General features: G+C 38.4%; 2 protein-coding genes, 2 non-coding genes and 1 pseudogene across 7 annotated transcripts; 2 read left to right on the plus strand and 3 right to left on the minus strand.

The window, feature by feature from the left end:
* Nucleotides 1-848: 848 nt before the first annotated feature.
* LOC103332220 (uncharacterized) lies at nucleotides 849-8,819 on the plus strand. The gene is given in 23 exon segments (XM_089052414.1): nucleotides 849-935; nucleotides 1,001-1,375; nucleotides 1,467-1,778; nucleotides 1,919-2,158; nucleotides 2,279-2,405; nucleotides 2,473-2,630; nucleotides 2,753-3,386; nucleotides 4,012-4,076; nucleotides 4,162-4,263; nucleotides 4,380-4,522; nucleotides 4,767-4,822; nucleotides 5,096-5,140; nucleotides 5,143-5,549; nucleotides 5,551-5,733; nucleotides 5,831-6,024; nucleotides 6,141-6,432; nucleotides 6,850-7,125; nucleotides 7,192-7,236; nucleotides 7,316-7,337; nucleotides 7,340-7,677; nucleotides 7,815-8,207; nucleotides 8,339-8,579; nucleotides 8,667-8,819. Coding segments are annotated over 23 exon segments (4,785 nt in total). The 3' UTR covers nucleotides 8,717-8,819.
* A 421-nt stretch (nucleotides 8,820-9,240) lies between these two features.
* TRNAC-GCA (transfer RNA cysteine (anticodon GCA)) lies at nucleotides 9,241-9,312 on the minus strand. Its single transcript has one exon. It is a non-coding gene; the product is annotated as a tRNA-Cys (tRNA).
* Nucleotides 9,313-10,040: 728 nt separating this feature from the next.
* LOC103332133 (mediator of RNA polymerase II transcription subunit 4 pseudogene) lies at nucleotides 10,041-12,208 on the minus strand (annotated as a pseudogene). 3 transcript variants are annotated; one of them, XR_016127256.1, is made up of 3 exons: nucleotides 12,079-12,208; nucleotides 11,505-11,616; nucleotides 10,041-11,383 (listed from the first exon to the last, which is right to left on the minus strand). The product of XR_016127256.1 is annotated as a mediator of RNA polymerase II transcription subunit 4 pseudogene, transcript variant X3 (transcript). The 3 variants fall into 3 exon arrangements; XR_016127254.1 differs by having other exon boundaries at nucleotides 11,937-12,208; XR_016127255.1 differs by having other exon boundaries at nucleotides 11,505-11,625; nucleotides 11,937-12,208.
* A 1,737-nt stretch (nucleotides 12,209-13,945) lies between these two features.
* On the minus strand, nucleotides 13,946-14,017 carry TRNAC-GCA (transfer RNA cysteine (anticodon GCA)). Its single transcript has one exon. It is a non-coding gene; the product is annotated as a tRNA-Cys (tRNA).
* A 954-nt stretch (nucleotides 14,018-14,971) lies between these two features.
* On the plus strand, nucleotides 14,972-17,804 carry LOC103332130 (pyruvate dehydrogenase E1 alpha). Its single transcript, XM_008234825.2, has 3 exons — nucleotides 14,972-15,553; nucleotides 15,998-16,778; nucleotides 17,245-17,804. Exons 1-3 carry the CDS (start codon nucleotides 15,314-15,316, stop codon nucleotides 17,520-17,522), a joined length of 1,299 nt encoding a protein of 432 aa, XP_008233047.2. The 5' UTR covers nucleotides 14,972-15,313; the 3' UTR covers nucleotides 17,523-17,804.
* Nucleotides 17,805-17,968: the final 164 nt, after the last annotated feature.

Here is a 17,968-nt window from a genome sequence, read left to right on the forward strand (position 1 = left end):
ATGATTTTAATGTAATGGATTTCAGCTGGATTTGTAATCATATGATTTTGCTCATGATTTTAGTAGATTGCAATTACATGATTTTTACTTATGATTTTAATTCTCTTAGGATTTTACTAATTATTTTAATAGATTGAAATTACATGATTTTACTTATATTTCTATTCAAGCTTGAACTCTATCACCCATTATCAGTCACCTAAATACATAACTTGAAAGAATATACCCAATTTTTAGGATACAGATACCCAATTTTTAGGATTAATACAAAGATGGAGGCACAGTAACCATCAAATGTTAGTCCACGGAGAGTACACCGACATCAACAATGTGACATCAAAATATTCACAAAAATATAAATTCACAACCTAAATAAATAAATACACAACCTCAATTTCTTAAACATATATAAATTCACAATCTCTTCAACTTCTCAAGCTAAGAAAATTAAAGTTACAATTCCAAGCATTCCAATTCCAAATCCTTTAAAGTTATAAACAAAAAGGAAAATGCAAAGTAAAATGAATTAAAGTTACAACAAAAAAGAAAAATCCAATTCAAAGTTAATTAAAGTACAAACTAAAGAAAATGCAATGCACCATGTTACAAACTCAAGTGTTGGTGGTGAGTGGATTGAAGAACTGTTGTGTTGTTTGAGCACCAATATTATCTACAAATAAAACAACAATAGAAATAAGAAGAACATAAATAAATTAGCAATAGTAGAGGCTAGAAGTTGAAAACATCCAAAACCACAACACCTAACGTTTTTCGGTTTAAAATGCCACCCTAGATAACATCATAAATACAAAATAAAGAAACATACTGAAAACTCCTAGCCCAACCCCATGACTACTAGTTTGTCAAAGCTTGGACCAAAACTGTGGAGTGAAAAAAACACCTTGCACCTTATCAACGTTTCTTCTAGATTGTGGGTAAGGCTTCTTCTTTCTTTTTTTTGCTTTGTCTTGGCCCCAAACGTTTTGGGACAGGGAATTAGAAAAAATATTTAGCACTACACAAGTTGCTTGATAGTAAAAAAGCTGACAAGAAATTGCAGAAGCCTCTCGAAATTACTGAAGAGCTAGAGAAGAGGCAAGCTTCTACTGCTTTGCATTGGGAAGAAGGTGCTGCTGCTCAACCCATGAGGCTTGAGGGTGTTCGGAGAGGCTCCACCACATTGGGATACTTCAATGTCGATGCTAACAATCCCATTACCAGGACCCTTTCAGCTCCAGCATTACGGCGTGATCATGGTTCACCACAAGTCTTGGCGGTTCATAGTAATTACATTGCAATAGGAATGGCAAGAGGTGCTATTCTTGTTATCCCTAGCAAATACTCTGCTCATAATGCTGATATCATGGATGCAAAGGTTACCTTCCATTCCTATGTTTTAGTTTTAACTTCCTATGATAGAGAGATAGGTGACTGCATGTTAACAAACTATGCTATATATGTTCCAGATGCTAATTCTTGGATTGCAAGGAGAACGATCTTATGCTGCAGTGACTTCTATATGCTTCAATCAGCAAGGGGACCTGCTCTTAGCGGGTTATGCTGATGGTCACATTACAGTTTGGGACGTACAGAGGTCATCGGTTGCTAAAGTAATTACTGGAGAACATACAGCTCCAGTTGTACATACATTGTTTTTGGGGCAGGATTCTCAAGTTACACGTCAATTTAAGGCAGTTACCGGTGATAGTAAGGGTCTGGTACTGTTACATTCTTTCTCTGTGGTTCCCCTGCTTAATAGGTTCTCCATTGAAACACAGGTAAAGCTTTTTATTTGCATTGTTTTTAGATATATTCCTGTAGCATTGTGTTTAAAATTGCTTGCTTTTGAGCTGATGTGTGATATTCAACAATGCAATTCTATCAAACTTGCTGATCTTGTGGATGTTGATTGGAACAGTGCCTTCTTGATGGACAAAGAATGGGCACAGTGCTGTCAGCTTCACCCCTCCTCTTTGATGAATTCTCTGGAGGGGCTTCACAATCTGCTCAGGGAAATGGTACAGTTACAGGTAGCAGTATTGGTGGTATGATGGGGGGAGTGGTGGGTGGAGATGCAAGTTGGAAACTCTTCAATGAGGGATCTTCTTTGGTTGAAGAAGGTGTGGTCGTATTTGTCACCCATCAAACTGCTCTGGTGGTATGAAGCCCTCAGATGATAGCGTGAATTCCATGTACCTTTTATTTTGGGAATTAATGCTTGCCTCTTTGTAAAAGACTTTCTTTCACAGTTTGTTAATGCCATGTGTCTTTGTTGCAGATAAGACTAACTCCCAATTTGGAAGTCCATGCACAACTTTCAAAACCAGAGGGGGTTCGGGAGGGTGCCATGCCTTGTACTGCTTGGAAATGTACAAAAAAATCACGCCGTTTACCTGCTAATACTGGTAAGGATTGACTTTCTTTGTTAAATTTCCTGTTGACGGCTTCCTAAGATGGGGTTTTTTTGGGTAGAAAATATGCCCGCTGAAGTAGTTGAAAGAGTTTCGCTACTTGCAATTGCTTGGGATCGAAAAGTTCAGGTGGCAAAGTTGGTCAAATCAGAGCTGAAAGTATATGGTAAATGGTCTCTTGAAAGTGCAGCCATAGGTGTGGCTTGGCTGGATGATCAGGTATGCTCTTGTTTATTCGTTTTCTGTGATACTGAATTTTTGTTTTTCTGCCCTTGAAATGGTTGAGGAGTCTTGTTTACTTCACAATAGAATGAGCATAATTTGAGGTTTTATGGCTTCAGATGCTGGTGGTTCTTACGATGACTGGACAACTTTCTTTGTTTGCGAAGGATGGAACTGTAATTCACCAAACAAGTTTTTCCGTAGATGGTTTTGGAGGGGACGATCTTATTGCTTATCATACTCACTTCGTTAATATATTTGGGAATCCTGAAAAAGCTTATCACAATTGTGTAGCTGTAAGAGGAGCTTCTGTATATGTACTTGGACCTATGCATCTTGTTGTTTCCCGGCTTCTCCCATGGAAGGAACGAATTCAGGTTTTAAGGAGTGCAGGTGATTGGATGGGTGTCTTGAACATGGCAATGACAATTTATGATGGCCAAGCTCATGGTGTTGTTGACCTTCCTAGAACCCTGGTTGCTGTACAGGAGGCCATAATGTCCTACCTGGTTGAGTTACTTTTGTCATATGTAGAGGAAGTATTTTCATATATATCAGTAGCATTAGGCAACCAAATTGGAATTATGGATCAAGTTGACGACTTAAACAGCAAAAGCAGTTCTGTGCATTCTGAAATAAAAGAGCAATACACCTGTATCGGTGGAGTTGCAGTTGAATTCTGTGTCCATATCAAGAGGACTAACATACTTTTTGATGAAATCTTTTCCAAGTTTGTAGCTGTTCAACAGAGAGGTATTCTCAATCCAGTGTGTTTTTGCATTTGATCCTTCTGTTAACTTCATGCGTTTTTGTAGCTGAAGTTTGGGTTTCTAGATTACAAATTTTTTCTGTTGAAATGAAAAAAATAAATATGAGAGTCATCCTTTGGTGTTCATATGCTTATGAAGAGGGAAACTTCATGTTGCTAAACACATATGGTTGAGTCAGAATGACCTTTTAAAATGTGTAACTGTGTTGCATCAACAAGACATGAAATAAATTGTCTTACCACAACTCATAATAAGTGTCATACTCAACACCGAAGTGAATGGCATTTTTTATTCTTTTCTGAAAGGGGGATGAAGTGAATAACATATGTCCTGCCATTATAGGCTTGAACTTTTCTTCTTTTAGAATAATTTTATTGGAAGTATTCAGAACCACGCATGTTAACTTTCTTTCATGTTTTGAGGGTGTCTGGATTAATACTTTGACATGTGATAGATCAATGCAATTAAGTTTTAGGAATGGCGCATCTCTTTTTGGCTTCTGTCAGCTGTTGTTTTGCAGCATTGATTCATAGCTTGAAGCTACATACACATATAATTTTTATCCATCATTGCATGGTACCAATATTTTTCTTTTAAAATTTTCTTAGACACATTTTTGGAGCTGTTGGAGCCATATATATTGAAGGACATGCTTGGTTCTCTTCCACCTGGGGTATTGCATAATGTTCAAGCATTTTGGCTGTATTGGCAGCTATGTTATACATAATAATGTTCTTTCCCTTCTCCCTTTTCTGAAGATTATGCAAGCACTGGTAGAGCATTATAGCCGGAAAGGATGGTTACAGTGTGTTGAACAATGTGTTCTCCACATGGATATTTCATCCTTGGATTTCAATCAGGTCTGTACTTCTCAGATTTTTGCTTATAATTTTTTATTTTTTATTTTTATGTTGATGGTTTTGTTTGTTGTTGTTTTCACCTTGACTCACAGATAATGTATTATGTTTTCTTGTAGGTTGTTAGGTTATGCCGGGAGCATGGATTGTATAGTGCTCTGGTGTATCTCTTCAATAAAGGTTTGGATGATTTCAGGTCACCTTTAGAGGAACTGTTGGTGGTCTTGCAAAATAGTAAAAAAGAAGGTGCTACTGCCCTTGGGTATGATTGTCTTGATACGTTTCCTTTGTGTTCTATTGAGTTTGAAAAGTTTATATGTAGTTTATCATGCGATTTTAGTTTGCTTCTCCTTTGATCATGCATCATCCCTACTCCTTTATTATTATCCTGCTGGAAGAATATAATGAGTCGTATCACATTATTTCATGTTACTTCTTGGCTGCATTTTGTCAGTTTTCCAATGAGGCTTTTAAGTGTTCTTATTTTATTTTGTTCTTGTTTACAGTTACCGGATGCTAGTTTATTTGAAGTAATGTTTTTCAGGCCTTGCTTTTCCACCAGGTATGGACTTCACTTATTGGAGTTGTTCAATTGGAATGTCAAAGTATATCCCTCTGTGTAATAATCCCATCTAGAAGTGGCTGTGTGGGTCTTGAAATAAGTAGTTCATAGAAAAGAGATATAAATCTTACAGTATATGAAGTGGTGAAGGAAGACTAACATTCTTTTCTACTGGAACACATGTTTGAATCACTTGCATAGCTTCATTTCTTGCTGGATGTTAACTCAAGCAATCTGATTAAGAGAGTTTGCATTAATTATCTCTATTTGCAGGACAGGGGACAATTCCTCCTCCACGCTTGCCATCTCTCAGAACAGAACTCTGCAATTTTTGTTAGACGCTAATTCAAGAGCAGGAGGAGGAGAATATCTTAACCTGTATTTTCTCTTGGAGCTAGATACTGAAGCTACTTTAGACGTTCTGAGATGTGCGTTCATTGAAGATGAAATCTCAAAACCCGACGTTTCTTCTCATGATTCAGCTGATGCAAACATGGAGCTGCCAGATGGGAATAATTCGATGGCTCAAAGTCAGAATTCAATGGTTCAAAATACAGTAGATACTCTCATTCATATTGTTAGTAAGGGCATCTCCCAAACAGATGGATCTCCTAGCAATGATGAGACTGCATCAACAGTAGAGTGGCCTTCAAAGAAAGACATTGGTCATCTGTTTGAGTTTATTGCGTACTATGTTGCATGTGGAAGAGCTAATGTCTCGAGACAATGTACTGTCTCAAATTTTGGAGTACTTGACGTCAGAGAATAACTTTCCATCATGGGTTTCTGGAGATACCATAACTTCAAAAAAAAGAGAGAAGCAGGTTCTTGGTCTTCTTGAGGTAGTGCCTGAGACTGATTGGGATTCATCTTATGTGTTACAGCTATGTGAGAAAGCACGATTTTACCAGGTAAATTTACCAATATCTTATAATGTTGTCAGTGTCATGTTGTTACAGTTCATTCAGTTTGAGATTACTCACTAGAAGGTCTCTTGGAGTTTTTTAGGTTTGTGGCCTAATTCATAACAGCAGGCATCAGTATCTTGCTGCTCTGGATTGCTACATGAAAGATGTAGATGAACCCATTCATGCCTTCTCCTTTATCAACAAAACATTATTACAGTTGACTGACAATGAATCTGCCGCTTTTCAATCAGAAGTAATTTCTCAAATTCCAGAGCTTTTTGACTTAAACAGTGAGTTATCTTGAATTTCTCTTTTCTTTTTCACATGTTAAGTAATATTTTGGTTATTTTCTTCAGTGGAGGTCTTCCTTCACAGTTATTCGATCACAAATATTTTCTTATTCTATGCAGAGAAGGCACATTCGTCTTGGTTATCGACCATTTTACTAGTGAAGAAGGTTCACATATCCTCTCTGAACTTCGTTCCCATCCAAAAAGCCTATTCCTTTACTTAAAAACGGTGATTGAGGTTCACTTATCTGGCACACTCGACTTTTCAAGTTTAAGAAAAGATGATCTTGTGAGGGTGAAGGATCAATCAAAAGCAGTTGAGGCTTACTTGGAAAGAATCTGTGATTTCCCAAAGCTTTTGTGTAACAATCCTGTTAATGTGACTGATGATATGATTGAACTTTATCTGGAGGTGAGCACTTTGTTTGTACAATTACATCTTTTTTTATTTATTTTTAATTTCCTTTATAATTTGATTTTATTGAATGAACCTGTGTCTCAGTTGCATCATATTCTCTTGGTGATTCATTTGTTTTCCTGGATATTCTCAAGTCAAGTCCTCAGTTGAACGATTATTCCTTCTGGCTAGGGAGATAATATTGTTCTCATTGTGTCAGTATATTCATTTTGGCCAAATTTTCAATACAAGACTTGAAAGAGTTGAGTGAGTGTGTTTCGTGGCTACCCTGGTTTCTGTACCATAAAGCTTGTCCATGACATTGCCCTCTTAGTGTGTTACTTCCAATTTGATTATGTTCAGCAACTACTTATGATGAAATCACAATGATACCACCTCAGGTTCTAAATGTTTTGCTTTTTGCTTTTGCAGCTGTTATGTCAGTATGAGCGCAATTCAGTTCTCAAATTTCTAGAGACTTTTGATAGCTATCGCGTGGAACACTGTTTACGGCTGTGCCAGAAATATGGGATAAAAGATGCTGCATCATTCTTGTTGGAAAGGGTTGGTGATGTTGGCTGTGCTCTTTTACTCACACTTTCCACCCTCAATGAAAAATTTATCAAGCTTGATACTGCTGTGGGAAGTCTGGTATCAAGTGGTTCTGCACGTACTGAGCATTTCAGCAATGCTTTAAAATTGGAGGAGGTCCGTGATTATTTGAATCAGAGCATGTGATTAAGTTATATATTATTCGTAATCTTTCTCATGCAGGTGAGCGACATTAACAGTATATTGCATGCCTGTATTGGATTGTGCGTATTTTGAAGACTAATAATCTTTCTCTGATTTCAGCATTATTGTAGTCTTAAAGTACATGGTCGTGCGTATTTTGAAGACTAATAATCCTCCAAATTTCAATGCAGGTTTTGTGAGCCTTTAACGGATTCCCTTAATGCTGGAAGAGTATCTAAAGGAGACGATCTTAAAACAGTGGTAGCTGAGTCATTGGAATCAGAAGAGGATGAGGTGGCTTTTATTATAGAGTGGAGAATCTCAAAGCTCCATAAAGGCGCTCATATCTTAAGAAAAGTGTTCTCTCGGTTCATCAAGGAGATTGTTGAGGGCATGATAGGTTATGTTCGCCTTCCAACCATCATGTCCAAACTCCTTTCTGATAATGGTAGCCAGGAATTTGGTGATTTTAAATTCACAATATTGGGGATGCTTAGCACATATGGCTTCGAAAGAAGAATTCTGGTATATCATCTTTATATCTCATATGACTTGGTGGATATGTGACTTTTCCCTTTCTCTTGGGAAGTTTTCTATTGTTATTCAGTCAACTTCCTCTTCATTCTTCTCATTGCATTTAAATAATTTCATCTGTTATGTAGGATACTGCCAAGTCCCTGATAGAAGATGATACATTCTACACTATGAGCATACTCAAGAAAGGGGCCTCTCATGGGTATGCCCCTCGGAGTCAAATATGTTGTATATGTGACAAGAACTCTTCTAGCTACATTCGCATTTTCAATTGCGGTCATGCAACACATCTTCAATGCGAAGTTTTGGAGAATGGCACATCAAGTAGTAGCTCGTCCTCTGGATGCCCTGTTTGTATGCCTAAGAAGAAATCTCAGAGGTCCAGAAACAAATCGGTCCTTCCAGAGGAGAGTTTAGTGAAGGGGTTTTCTTCAAGAACCCAACAAATACACGGAACAACTGTCCACCCATATGAAAGCAATGCATCAGAGAATACCTATGGGCTTCACCAAATATCACGAGTATGGCAATGTCATATCATTTTTGTCATGATCGTCATTTTGTCTTATCATTGTTGTCGTCATTGTCATTTCTATTTTGTGGACTGGTCTTACATTGAAAACTAATGAAAAACTGGAATTGGATGTTGCAGTTTGAGATGTTGACCAATTTGCAGAGAGACCGAGGATTGGTCGAGATTGAAAGCATGCCTCAACTGAGGCTTGCACCTCCAGCTGTGTATCATGAAAAGGTTCAGAAAGGAACTGTTCTTTCACCAGCAGAAAGTAGCAGTGATCTTGCGAGAATAGGGAAACAAAGTAAAACCAAGCAACTCAGGGAGCTAAAAGTAAAGGGGTCATCTCTTCGGTTTCCCTTAAAGTCAAACATATTTGGTAATGGTACGTATGTCATTCATTCTTGTGTAATTGTTCTCAAATTTGTGAAGGTGTCCAGTTTTAACGCGTGGATTCATTTTCCAGGCAAGGAGAAAACCAGCAAGCGGCGACATTATCGTCATGTACACAACTAACAAAAACACTAGAGTTGGAATTCTGCGGAGGCTATACAATAACTGATATCTTTAAGTACCGTTTTAGCTGAGTTTTTAACACCACCACCCCACCCCCCCAAAAAAACTTCGTTTCCTCTGTTACATGTAATTCTTTCTATGTGAATTTGTGTCTGTACTTAAAGCTGTTGTAAACTTGTAATTGCTTTGTAAAGCAGTACCAGTTTTGTATATCATTCATAGAAAGGTACTTTTGGCATTTGTAGTGAAATCAAAATACAATCCATCAGTAATTATGCAGTATTTTATCTTGGATGGTTGATTTGGTCTGTTATAGAGAATGCTCTTTTTTCTCTTATATATTTATTATTTTCTTACCAACGCAGATCAACGAAATTCTTTTTCTTAAGGGAGAAAGCCAAAAAGGTTTTAAGACGTAGAGAAGGTAGAACAAGAATATGGTGTTGAGATTTCAAAACTCACAGGCTAAACAACCAAACCAACTAAACAAAAAATAACCTAAATTTTTTAAAAACAAGTTATAGAGGGCCCAACCGGGTTCGAACCGGTGACCTCTTGATCTGCAGTCAAATGCTCTACCACTGAGCTATGGACCCTGATTGGTTCTAGTTGCTTCATTTTGGTCATATAATCGCGTCTTTGTGTATCTTAAAATAGCAACCTATTCTCGATTTTCAACTTTGCTAGGATTCATTCAGGACTGTTTGAATATTATTTTGAAAGGAGTAGCAAGTAGCAAACACCAAATAACAATTTCAAGATGCCTTGACAAACCTGAGTAGCATTTGCCTAATTTGTTCATCCACAACAAATGGATCATATACTAAATTGAGTTATTGCAAACACAAACTTGTCTGTGAGCCTTAGCTGAAGTTCTCAGACATACACGTTCGTTGCTTTAATTTTCCCTTGAGCAACCAGATAAAAGATTATTTCCATCAGGCACTTAAATTCATGGAAACTATACAAGTGTAATCCTGTTGAAACCTTATCAACTCATGTGACTACCAGATTTGCTGTTTGAGTTATAAGCTTAAGGCACAAAAATCTGGTGCTGCAAAAACATCGGATTTTATACATTCGCCAACACAATCCACCAGTTTTATTCGTGTTTTTTAATACTTCATTAAGATGGATTCTAGAGAAGAGTGCATGTCATGTAGAAATCATATGCTTAATGGTATTTGTAAAAGCTTATGACATTTCTACCATCAGAAAATGTGCTGCTTTCGCTCCTTCAAGTTCAAAGATTGCCAATGCACAATTAGATTCACCAATCAACTTGTTGAAAAGTAAAGCCAAACAAAATTCACCAACTTCGAAATGAGAAGGAAATGCCCGCATTGAGATTCAAAGGAAATGCAAGTAGATACTAGAAAGTTGCTGCATATACATCAAGACAGAAAGGGAATCGCGTAAAATTCTCCGCACTACCATAGCTGACTGTCAATCCTCATCTTCTGAGCTTGCATCATCGCTAGTATAATCACTACTATCATCGTCTTGGTCCGGAATATCCAGCTGAACATGCTGAACCTGTATTGTCGCTGGTGCTCTAGGTAATGGTTGATGAGCATTAGGCCGTAATTGTTGCTCTTCGACCCTGGGAGCTGGAGCAGATCCAAGTGGGGGCAAAGGCACTGGGTCCCCAGGCTTCCATCCAGGTGGGGGCACAGGTACATCGCTTGGCAACTCCACAGGCATCCCTGGTATCCAACCTGACGGAACCGTGATATTTGGAGGAAGTAGACCCTGGAGTGCACCCAGCTTGGGAAGTTGATTGGCTTCTGTTGGCTCAGGACACGGGGCCTCTAATATTGTGTGAATTGTTTCCTCCTCCCTCTCGACTGTCTTAGGTAAACCAACATCAAGGTTTGCAAAATTGGATAGCTGAGAAGCACGCATTTGCTCATCCTGTGGGGCAGGCGGGAGTGCCCCACGAAGAGGAGCTTGTCCAGCCCCAAATTCTGGTGGTGCAAAGGTTGTGTAGCTTATCCGGTGGGCATATGATAAAATATCTGATAAATTCAACTGAGATGCAACAGTGGTGGTGGTGCATGAAGAATCATCTTCTGCACCATCCTCCTGTTTTGTCCGTTTGGGGTGGCTAAAATCAGAGTAATCATCAACAAGATTATCAAGAACCTGCTCGACATCCTTGAGTTTCTTGGAAAAAGAAAGAAGTGCAGCATCCTTGGACCGCACTTCGCGTGCAATTTTCAGCTTAGCATCCTGAAGATCAAGAATTTCTTGGAGTTCAGCAACAGCCTCAAAGAGTTGGGTTTGAAGGGCAGTGAACTGGGACAGGATCTCTTTGGTGGAGGAAGGAGAAGAGTCAGGTGCGGTTGAGGGCAGTGATTGGGATTGGGAAGAAAGAAAGGTCGGGAAGGACCCACGGAATGCATTGAGCCAAAGGGATCGATTCGGCGAGACGTCAAAGAGTTTAGAGGCAAGGGAGGCCATTTGGATGAGAAGGGATTGGGCTCTAGGGAGGGGTGCGAGGAGAGAGAGAAGGGTTGGGGAGAGACTGGGTTGCTGTGAAGGGAGTTTCGGAGGGGTAGGGTTTTGAAGAGAGGGTGAAGTGGGGTTTGTTATGCCTAACCTAGCTGGGGATTGTACAATTTGGGGTTGCAGCATTTTGGGATTCACTTGTTTCCTCAAAGCATTCTACCAACAAGAAATTGAACATATTACATACTTGATAAATAACAGAAATACCATATAAGCCAAAGGGCAAACATTCACAGCATGGAGAACCAAAATTAATTAAAAGAAAAAGGACACTTACCAACAGAATTCAGAAACAAAAGTAGCGAGCTAGAAGCTGCTGTATAAAGGAGCCCCAATGTTGCTTTGCTACAGAACCATCCTGTTTTCTTTGTTTTCAGCTGCTCAAAAAGCTGCAAAATCTACACTTTCTTAGAAACATAAACAGGCTCTCTGAATTTATAAATAAAATTTATTGAAGCAATCGTTTAACGAACTTGATCCACCCAAAACTGGAAAAACAAGAAGATGCCAAGATCAAACAAAATTATAAACCGGGAAAAATTTCTGGGTAATCCTAAATCAAACTCGCCCACATCCGAAATAGACCACCCAAGTCAGACAAAACCAAAGCTACCCAAATCTTTCATCATAAAATCAAAAAGAGAAAAATTGTGACTAAGAGAAACAGCTCAATCAGCAATGGAGAATGAGAAAGAGAGTCGGTTTATACCTCCGCTGGTTTCGTGAGAGAGAGAGATGGTAGAATACTTTTGCTAGTTTTTTTTCAAAAGGATGGTATACTTTTGCTACTTTTTTTGTTTGTGCTCTATGACTTGCATGGTAGAATGGTTCTTGGCTGCTGAAAATTTAACCTGATCTGCTCCAGTGCCTAGGCTAATAGAGCCAGCCCAAATTGTTTGAACCGGGCGCACTTAGAACGCTCAGACCCTAAATCCCACATGAAGCCATTTCCACAGCTACGCATTATTCTGAGAATGAGTGCTGCGATTCACAAATACAACAGGGTCAGAAAAACTCCAAAGGTAATTTCATGCATGTGTGTATGAACACTAGATAAGCAAGAACAAAGAAAATACCAGATTCATGCACGAAAAAGCATCTTAAGATTCATGCAAGAAAAAGCACAAGATACGAGGTCCTCAGAAAGAAGAAAAAAAGGATTATGAAATCAAAATAATTACAGGATATGACAATTTTTATTTAAACAAGAAGAAATGAAAGAGTAAGCCAAAACTAGAGTCTTGCAACACCAGACATAAACTAGAGAGTCTAGAAAGGAGTAGCATTCGTACAATAAAAATCTCTGTTCCAACATCTCATAAAAGTACAATTCTGATTCAAGTTTCTCTTTCTTGTCGGACTCTGGAACCTTGTGGAGCAATATGTTTCACCTAAACAAAGGAACCATATATCTCTATCTTCCGAAACTAGAACTTAGAGTTTAAAATACAAGACCAAAGAATTATATCAAACAGGAGAAAGCTTTTTAAAACAATAAATCAATATGCCAATATCACAGCACAGGGACCCAAAGCAATCTATCAAGCAGAACCTAAAGGGAACTGGGATGCTACTAACTTGCAGACCTTGCAGCTTCTCGTGTTGTGGAATAAACACTTACAGCATAACATGATACTCAACTACATACATCAAACCATTTATCCAACATTTTTGAAACTCCATTAACATGTGAAACTCAATTAGTACGAACAAAATTGATAAAGGTGGCAATAACTAAGGAGTCTCTAAGACTCAATTGCTAAGTTTTAGTTGTTAACAGAGATCAGCATCCCTCTCTCCAAGTATTTCAGTTCTAACGTATGACCTACCTTTCAGTACCCTTATATTGAAACAGAGATAAAATTCCATTATCTTAGCACCTAATTAGCCATTTTATTGCTATCTATCTTCATCTCTGTTCCACCAAGAAGGTGACTTCCAAGAAAACATACGACAAAATGCATCTTTTCTAAAGGGGTAAGGTAATCAACCCAGATAGCTGCTTCAAGATTGAAGAACACAAAGTTAACAAAAGTTATATCAGACCCAATTAGCAACTACATGATTGGAGGTTACAGTCCAGAGAATCACTCATAGACCCACAATATTTGAATTGAAGTTCTAAAATATATTAAGTATAAGATTTAACATAAAGAAGATTAACCCTGCCTTGAACCGAGCGATTTGTGCTTTGAACCGTAATGTAGAACATCCCAAACACCCTTTAGCGCAGGCCTCCAATCGTCATTATCCTCTGCTTCGAGTTCTGGAGAGAAAAGAGAAAAGAATGAGAAAGAAAAAGCCCAAAGCTTTCGACTTTTGATTTTGACACAGAATATTGAAAACCAAATCGTTGGTCTCTTCCAAAAGTCAAATTTTCAACCAATTAGAAATGTATTGCCAAAGCCAGTCTTTACCTTTTCTTTACTAAATCGACAGAGGTGTCATGCGAGCGACGACGTCAACTAGGGAATTAGCGTTAGGGATTTTGATTCGGCCGAATAGATTTGGGGATTCAATTTCTGGAGAGGCAACGGCGAGCGATAGCCGGTTGTGACAGTAGTTTTACTCTTCCTTGTTTGGAACTGAAGAGTTGAGATGGTTTGCAATTTCGAGCAGAATAAATAAGAAATGGACCGAAAGTGGGCTGACTATGGATGGGCTTGGGGTGGGATGAATGGGCCCAACTTAGTTTTCAAAAAAAACTTCGAAATTGGGAGGGCCCAACCGGGTTCGAACCGGTGACCTCTTGATCTGCAGTCAAATGCTCTACCACTGAGCTATGGACCCCTTTGGTGCTAAAGGTTTCAAATATATAATTTTAAATGAAATGAATATCAACTGAAATGACCAAAAGGGTTTGCGGTCCTCATCCTATGACACGTTGGAACTCAGCCTTGTCCACATGGTCACATGGAGGATTTGGGTGACGACAGAAATAATGAAACATAAAAAAGACAAAACTGTTTTGTTCATGATTTTTTTCCTTTAAATTTTATTTTTCGCATCGTAAACTCAAAAAGGGAAGGTGTTGGTAAACCAATTTCAAACAATAAAATATTTGTTTGTTTGTTAAAATTAGTAGTGATGATGTGAAGTAAAATAATGCCACTCTATACAACCTAAGTCAAGCTCAAATTTTATTTGTTTTGGTCGGGCACACTCAATATCATTATCTTATAATTTCACATAAATTGACAAAAATAAAGTGACTTGTATTATGTTTGACACCAAAAAAGTGTGACATTTATTATTATTTTGAAATGTCTCTTTATTTTGGTCACATTCCACCTCTTTACATAGGTGAAGAAATCATAAATGAAGCACCTCTTTTGTGAGACATGCATACTAACTCCTCTAAAATGCTTGTGTGCATAATTTAGTGTATCAAATAGAATGTGTATATCAAGTTAACTAGAATGGATGTCTCATTCTGCACTCAATTCAATTCTTATCCATAGTTTATATATATAAAATAGAACGCATACATGCCTTTAAAAGATAAAAATTAAAATGCATGAGAGTCATATTCATCATTAACCAATGGAATTGATTAAAACATCAAATTGCATTTCCTTGAGAACCATATTGTATGAAGCACTCAATCAACAACCAAATTCAATATGTGGCATTGTAAACACAAAGAAAATCCACTTAAAACCATTATTAAAAAATAAAAATAAAACACCATTGCACTAAGATGATTTTGACACTATAAATAAATGAATGAAAGATAAACCCAACTGTCTAGGAAAAATAATTTGGAGACAAAATGTTCGCGTCGGAGGAGTTTACAAGGCCAAAAGCCTAAAGACACAAAATAATTAGCCAGGCGAGGCAAAAACTAGAAGTAATTGTAGAAGTAAGAACAACACAACAAGTAGTTGGTTGAGTTGTTGGTTGGCCTCCCATTTGATCAGGCGGTTATTTCCAAGCCTCCTTCCTTCGTTTTCTCCGCCCCTTCTTCTCCTCTTATACTTTCTCTCCCTCACTCCCTCAATTTCCATCTCCTCCATTTCTTCTCTCTCAATATCCCAATTTTATCACTTCCCAAACAAAGACAGAGCCACTGAATCAAGGGGAGAGATGTCCTTCTCTGCCACCAATTTGGCCCAGCCCCTCCAACTCAACACCGCCACCCCCAGATCCAATGACAAGCCCTCCTTGTTGTTGCCCAAGACCTCATCTTTTCTCGGATCTACCCGCAACTTCCGACCCACTTCCCTATCTGCTAACCCCAGTCACTCGAATGCCCACCGTCGATCCGCTGTCGTTGCTGTCTCCGAAGCTGTGAAGGAGAAGAAGGTCCATGCATCCACCAATCTGGTAATGTTTTAGTCCTGAAAGTTCATTGCTTGATTTAGTTTTCTGGGTAAGTTTTGTTTTTCTCATGCATGGTAAGCCAAGGGAAGGAGAAGAGAATTGGATTTCAAATTTTGTTTTTCTTGGGTTTGTAATTACTGGGTAGCTGAGATTTACGAGCAATTCCACTTAATCAAGCTTAATTTAAGTTTTTTGATCCAACAATTGAAAACCCAGAACAGATAAATTCCAAGCTTCCAACTTTCAGCTTTGTTTCTCGGTGGCTTTAATTCAGTTTGATTTGTGTCTTATTTTTCAAGTTCATGGAACGTCAGTATATCTATCTAATTAAATTTGAAGAGATTTAGAAGTACACAGCTGAGCTTTTTCTTTGTTTCCCAAAGATTTAGTTATCTCATGAAATGAAAGAGTGTCTAAGACTATCCTTTTCAATCTTTGTGCATTTAGCTTATAACAAAAGAGGAAGGCTTGGAGCTGTATGAAGACATGGTATTGGGTAGGTCTTTTGAGGACATGTGTGCTCAGATGTATTATAGAGGCAAGATGTTCGGGTTTGTTCATCTTTACAATGGCCAAGAAGCTGTGTCAACTGGGTTTATCAAGCTTACAAAGAAGGAAGATTCTGTGGTGAGCACTTACCGTGATCACGTACACTCCTTGAGTAAGGGTGTCCCTGCTCGTGAGGTGATGAGTGAGCTCTTTGGAAAGGCCACTGGTTGTTGCCGAGGCCAAGGTGGTTCAATGCACATGTTTTCAAAAGAGTACAATGTGCTTGGTGGGTTTGCATTTATTGGTGAAGGGATACCAGTAGCAACAGGTGCAGCATTCTCCTCTAGATATAGGAAGGAAGTGCTGAAACAAGCAGACTGTGATCATGTGACATTGGCCTTTTTTGGAGATGGGACTGCTAATAATGGCCAGTTCTTTGAGTGTTTGAACATGGCAGCATTGTGGAAATTGCCAATTGTTTTTGTTGTGGAGAACAATTTGTGGGCTATTGGAATGTCACATTTGAGGGCTACTTCTGATCCAGAAATTTGGAAGAAGGGCCCTGCATTTGGTATGCCTGGTGTTCATGTGGATGGGATGGATGTTTTGAAGGTGAGGGAGGTGGCAAAGGAGGCGATTGGAAGGGCCAGGAGAGGAGAAGGGCCAACATTGGTGGAATGTGAAACATACAGGTTCAGAGGACATTCATTGGCTGATCCCGATGAGCTTCGTGACCCTGGTGAGTATTTGAATTATGTCTTTCTGCTTTTAGATGTGTCCTTGTTTTTGACTTTTTATTCAATTCTTGGAGAGATGTTAATGCTTCTGCTTCTATGCATTTTACGAATTAAAATTTGTCTATGCTTCCGTCTCCTACTCCTTTTGGTTCTGTTTCTGCTCATAGTTTCTTCTGCGTTGAGTTTTAATATCGTGATTTTTTTGTTGTTCGTTGGATTGTGGACTTGAGCCACTATATGAACTATTAAGTGGATAGTTTCTTCTGTGTTAGATTTTTATCTTTTCAGTACTAATATCCTGATTTTTAATTTACTTGTGTTGGATTATGGAGAACTCCCCACTCTATTGGAGAAAATAATTATCTCATTTTGCAGCCAGCATGTTCACTTCTTAGTTTTCATATCATTTCATTCCTTTGAGTTGAAGTTGCTAAATATTAACCACTATGCTTGGTTCTATTTTGGCAGCTGAGAAGGCACACTATGCTGCCAGAGACCCCATCACAGCCTTAAAGAAATACATACTTGAGAACAATTTGGCCACTGAACAAGAGTTGAAGGCCATACATAAGAAGATTGATGAGTTGGTTGAGGATGCCGTTGAGTTCGCAGATGAGAGCCCACTTCCACCTCGCAGCCAGCTGCTCGAGAATGTGTTTGCCGATCCAAAGGGTTTTGGAATCGGCCCTGATGGTAGCTACAGATGTGAAGATCCTAAGTTCACTCAGGGCACTGCTCATGTCTAATCAATGTTGGACCTCTAGCAATCGACGTGTGCTAGCTCTGTGTTCCTAGATACATGCATGGTGTTAATTTTTAGTTACTGCTAGCAGTTACTTTGTCACGTAAGAAGATTGTATCAACTTTATCTACTGTAAGCAGGAATATGTTTGTTAGTTGTTTCAGTTTTGGTCATTATACCGCGCATTTTAAAATTATCCTTGTTCTTTTGTATTGGCAAGCAAAACCCTGTTGGGATGTTGGCTCTTTGTTTCCAATTTTATTATATCTACACATGATTCTCAAAATTTTGCATTCACCGGATCCAACATATTAAATTGATATTGCGGCAATTGTTCTTTGCTGGATGTTTTTTTGGGGCCAACATGTAATTTGCCAAAAAGTTGGGAAATTTATGTCAAGTTCTAACTATAAAAATAGTTTATGTCAAAATTAAACGTGATTAACAAAA

This window comes from Prunus mume, linkage group LG5 (genome assembly GCF_029339155.1).
Source record: "Prunus mume cultivar Tortuosa linkage group LG5, ASM2933915v1, whole genome shotgun sequence".
Lineage (NCBI taxonomy): Eukaryota > Viridiplantae > Streptophyta > Magnoliopsida > Rosales > Rosaceae > Prunus > Prunus mume.

Coding starts and splice junctions, on each gene's coding strand:
- LOC103332130 (XM_008234825.2), top strand. CDS start 15,314: ATGTCCTTCTCTGCCACCAATTTGGCCCAGCCCCTCCAACTCAACACC. Junction 15,554..15,997: donor TCCATGCATCCACCAATCTG/GTAATGTTTTAG, acceptor TTGTGCATTTAG/CTTATAACAAAAGAGGAAGG. Junction 16,779..17,244: donor CGATGAGCTTCGTGACCCTG/GTGAGTATTTGA, acceptor CTATTTTGGCAG/CTGAGAAGGCACACTATGCT.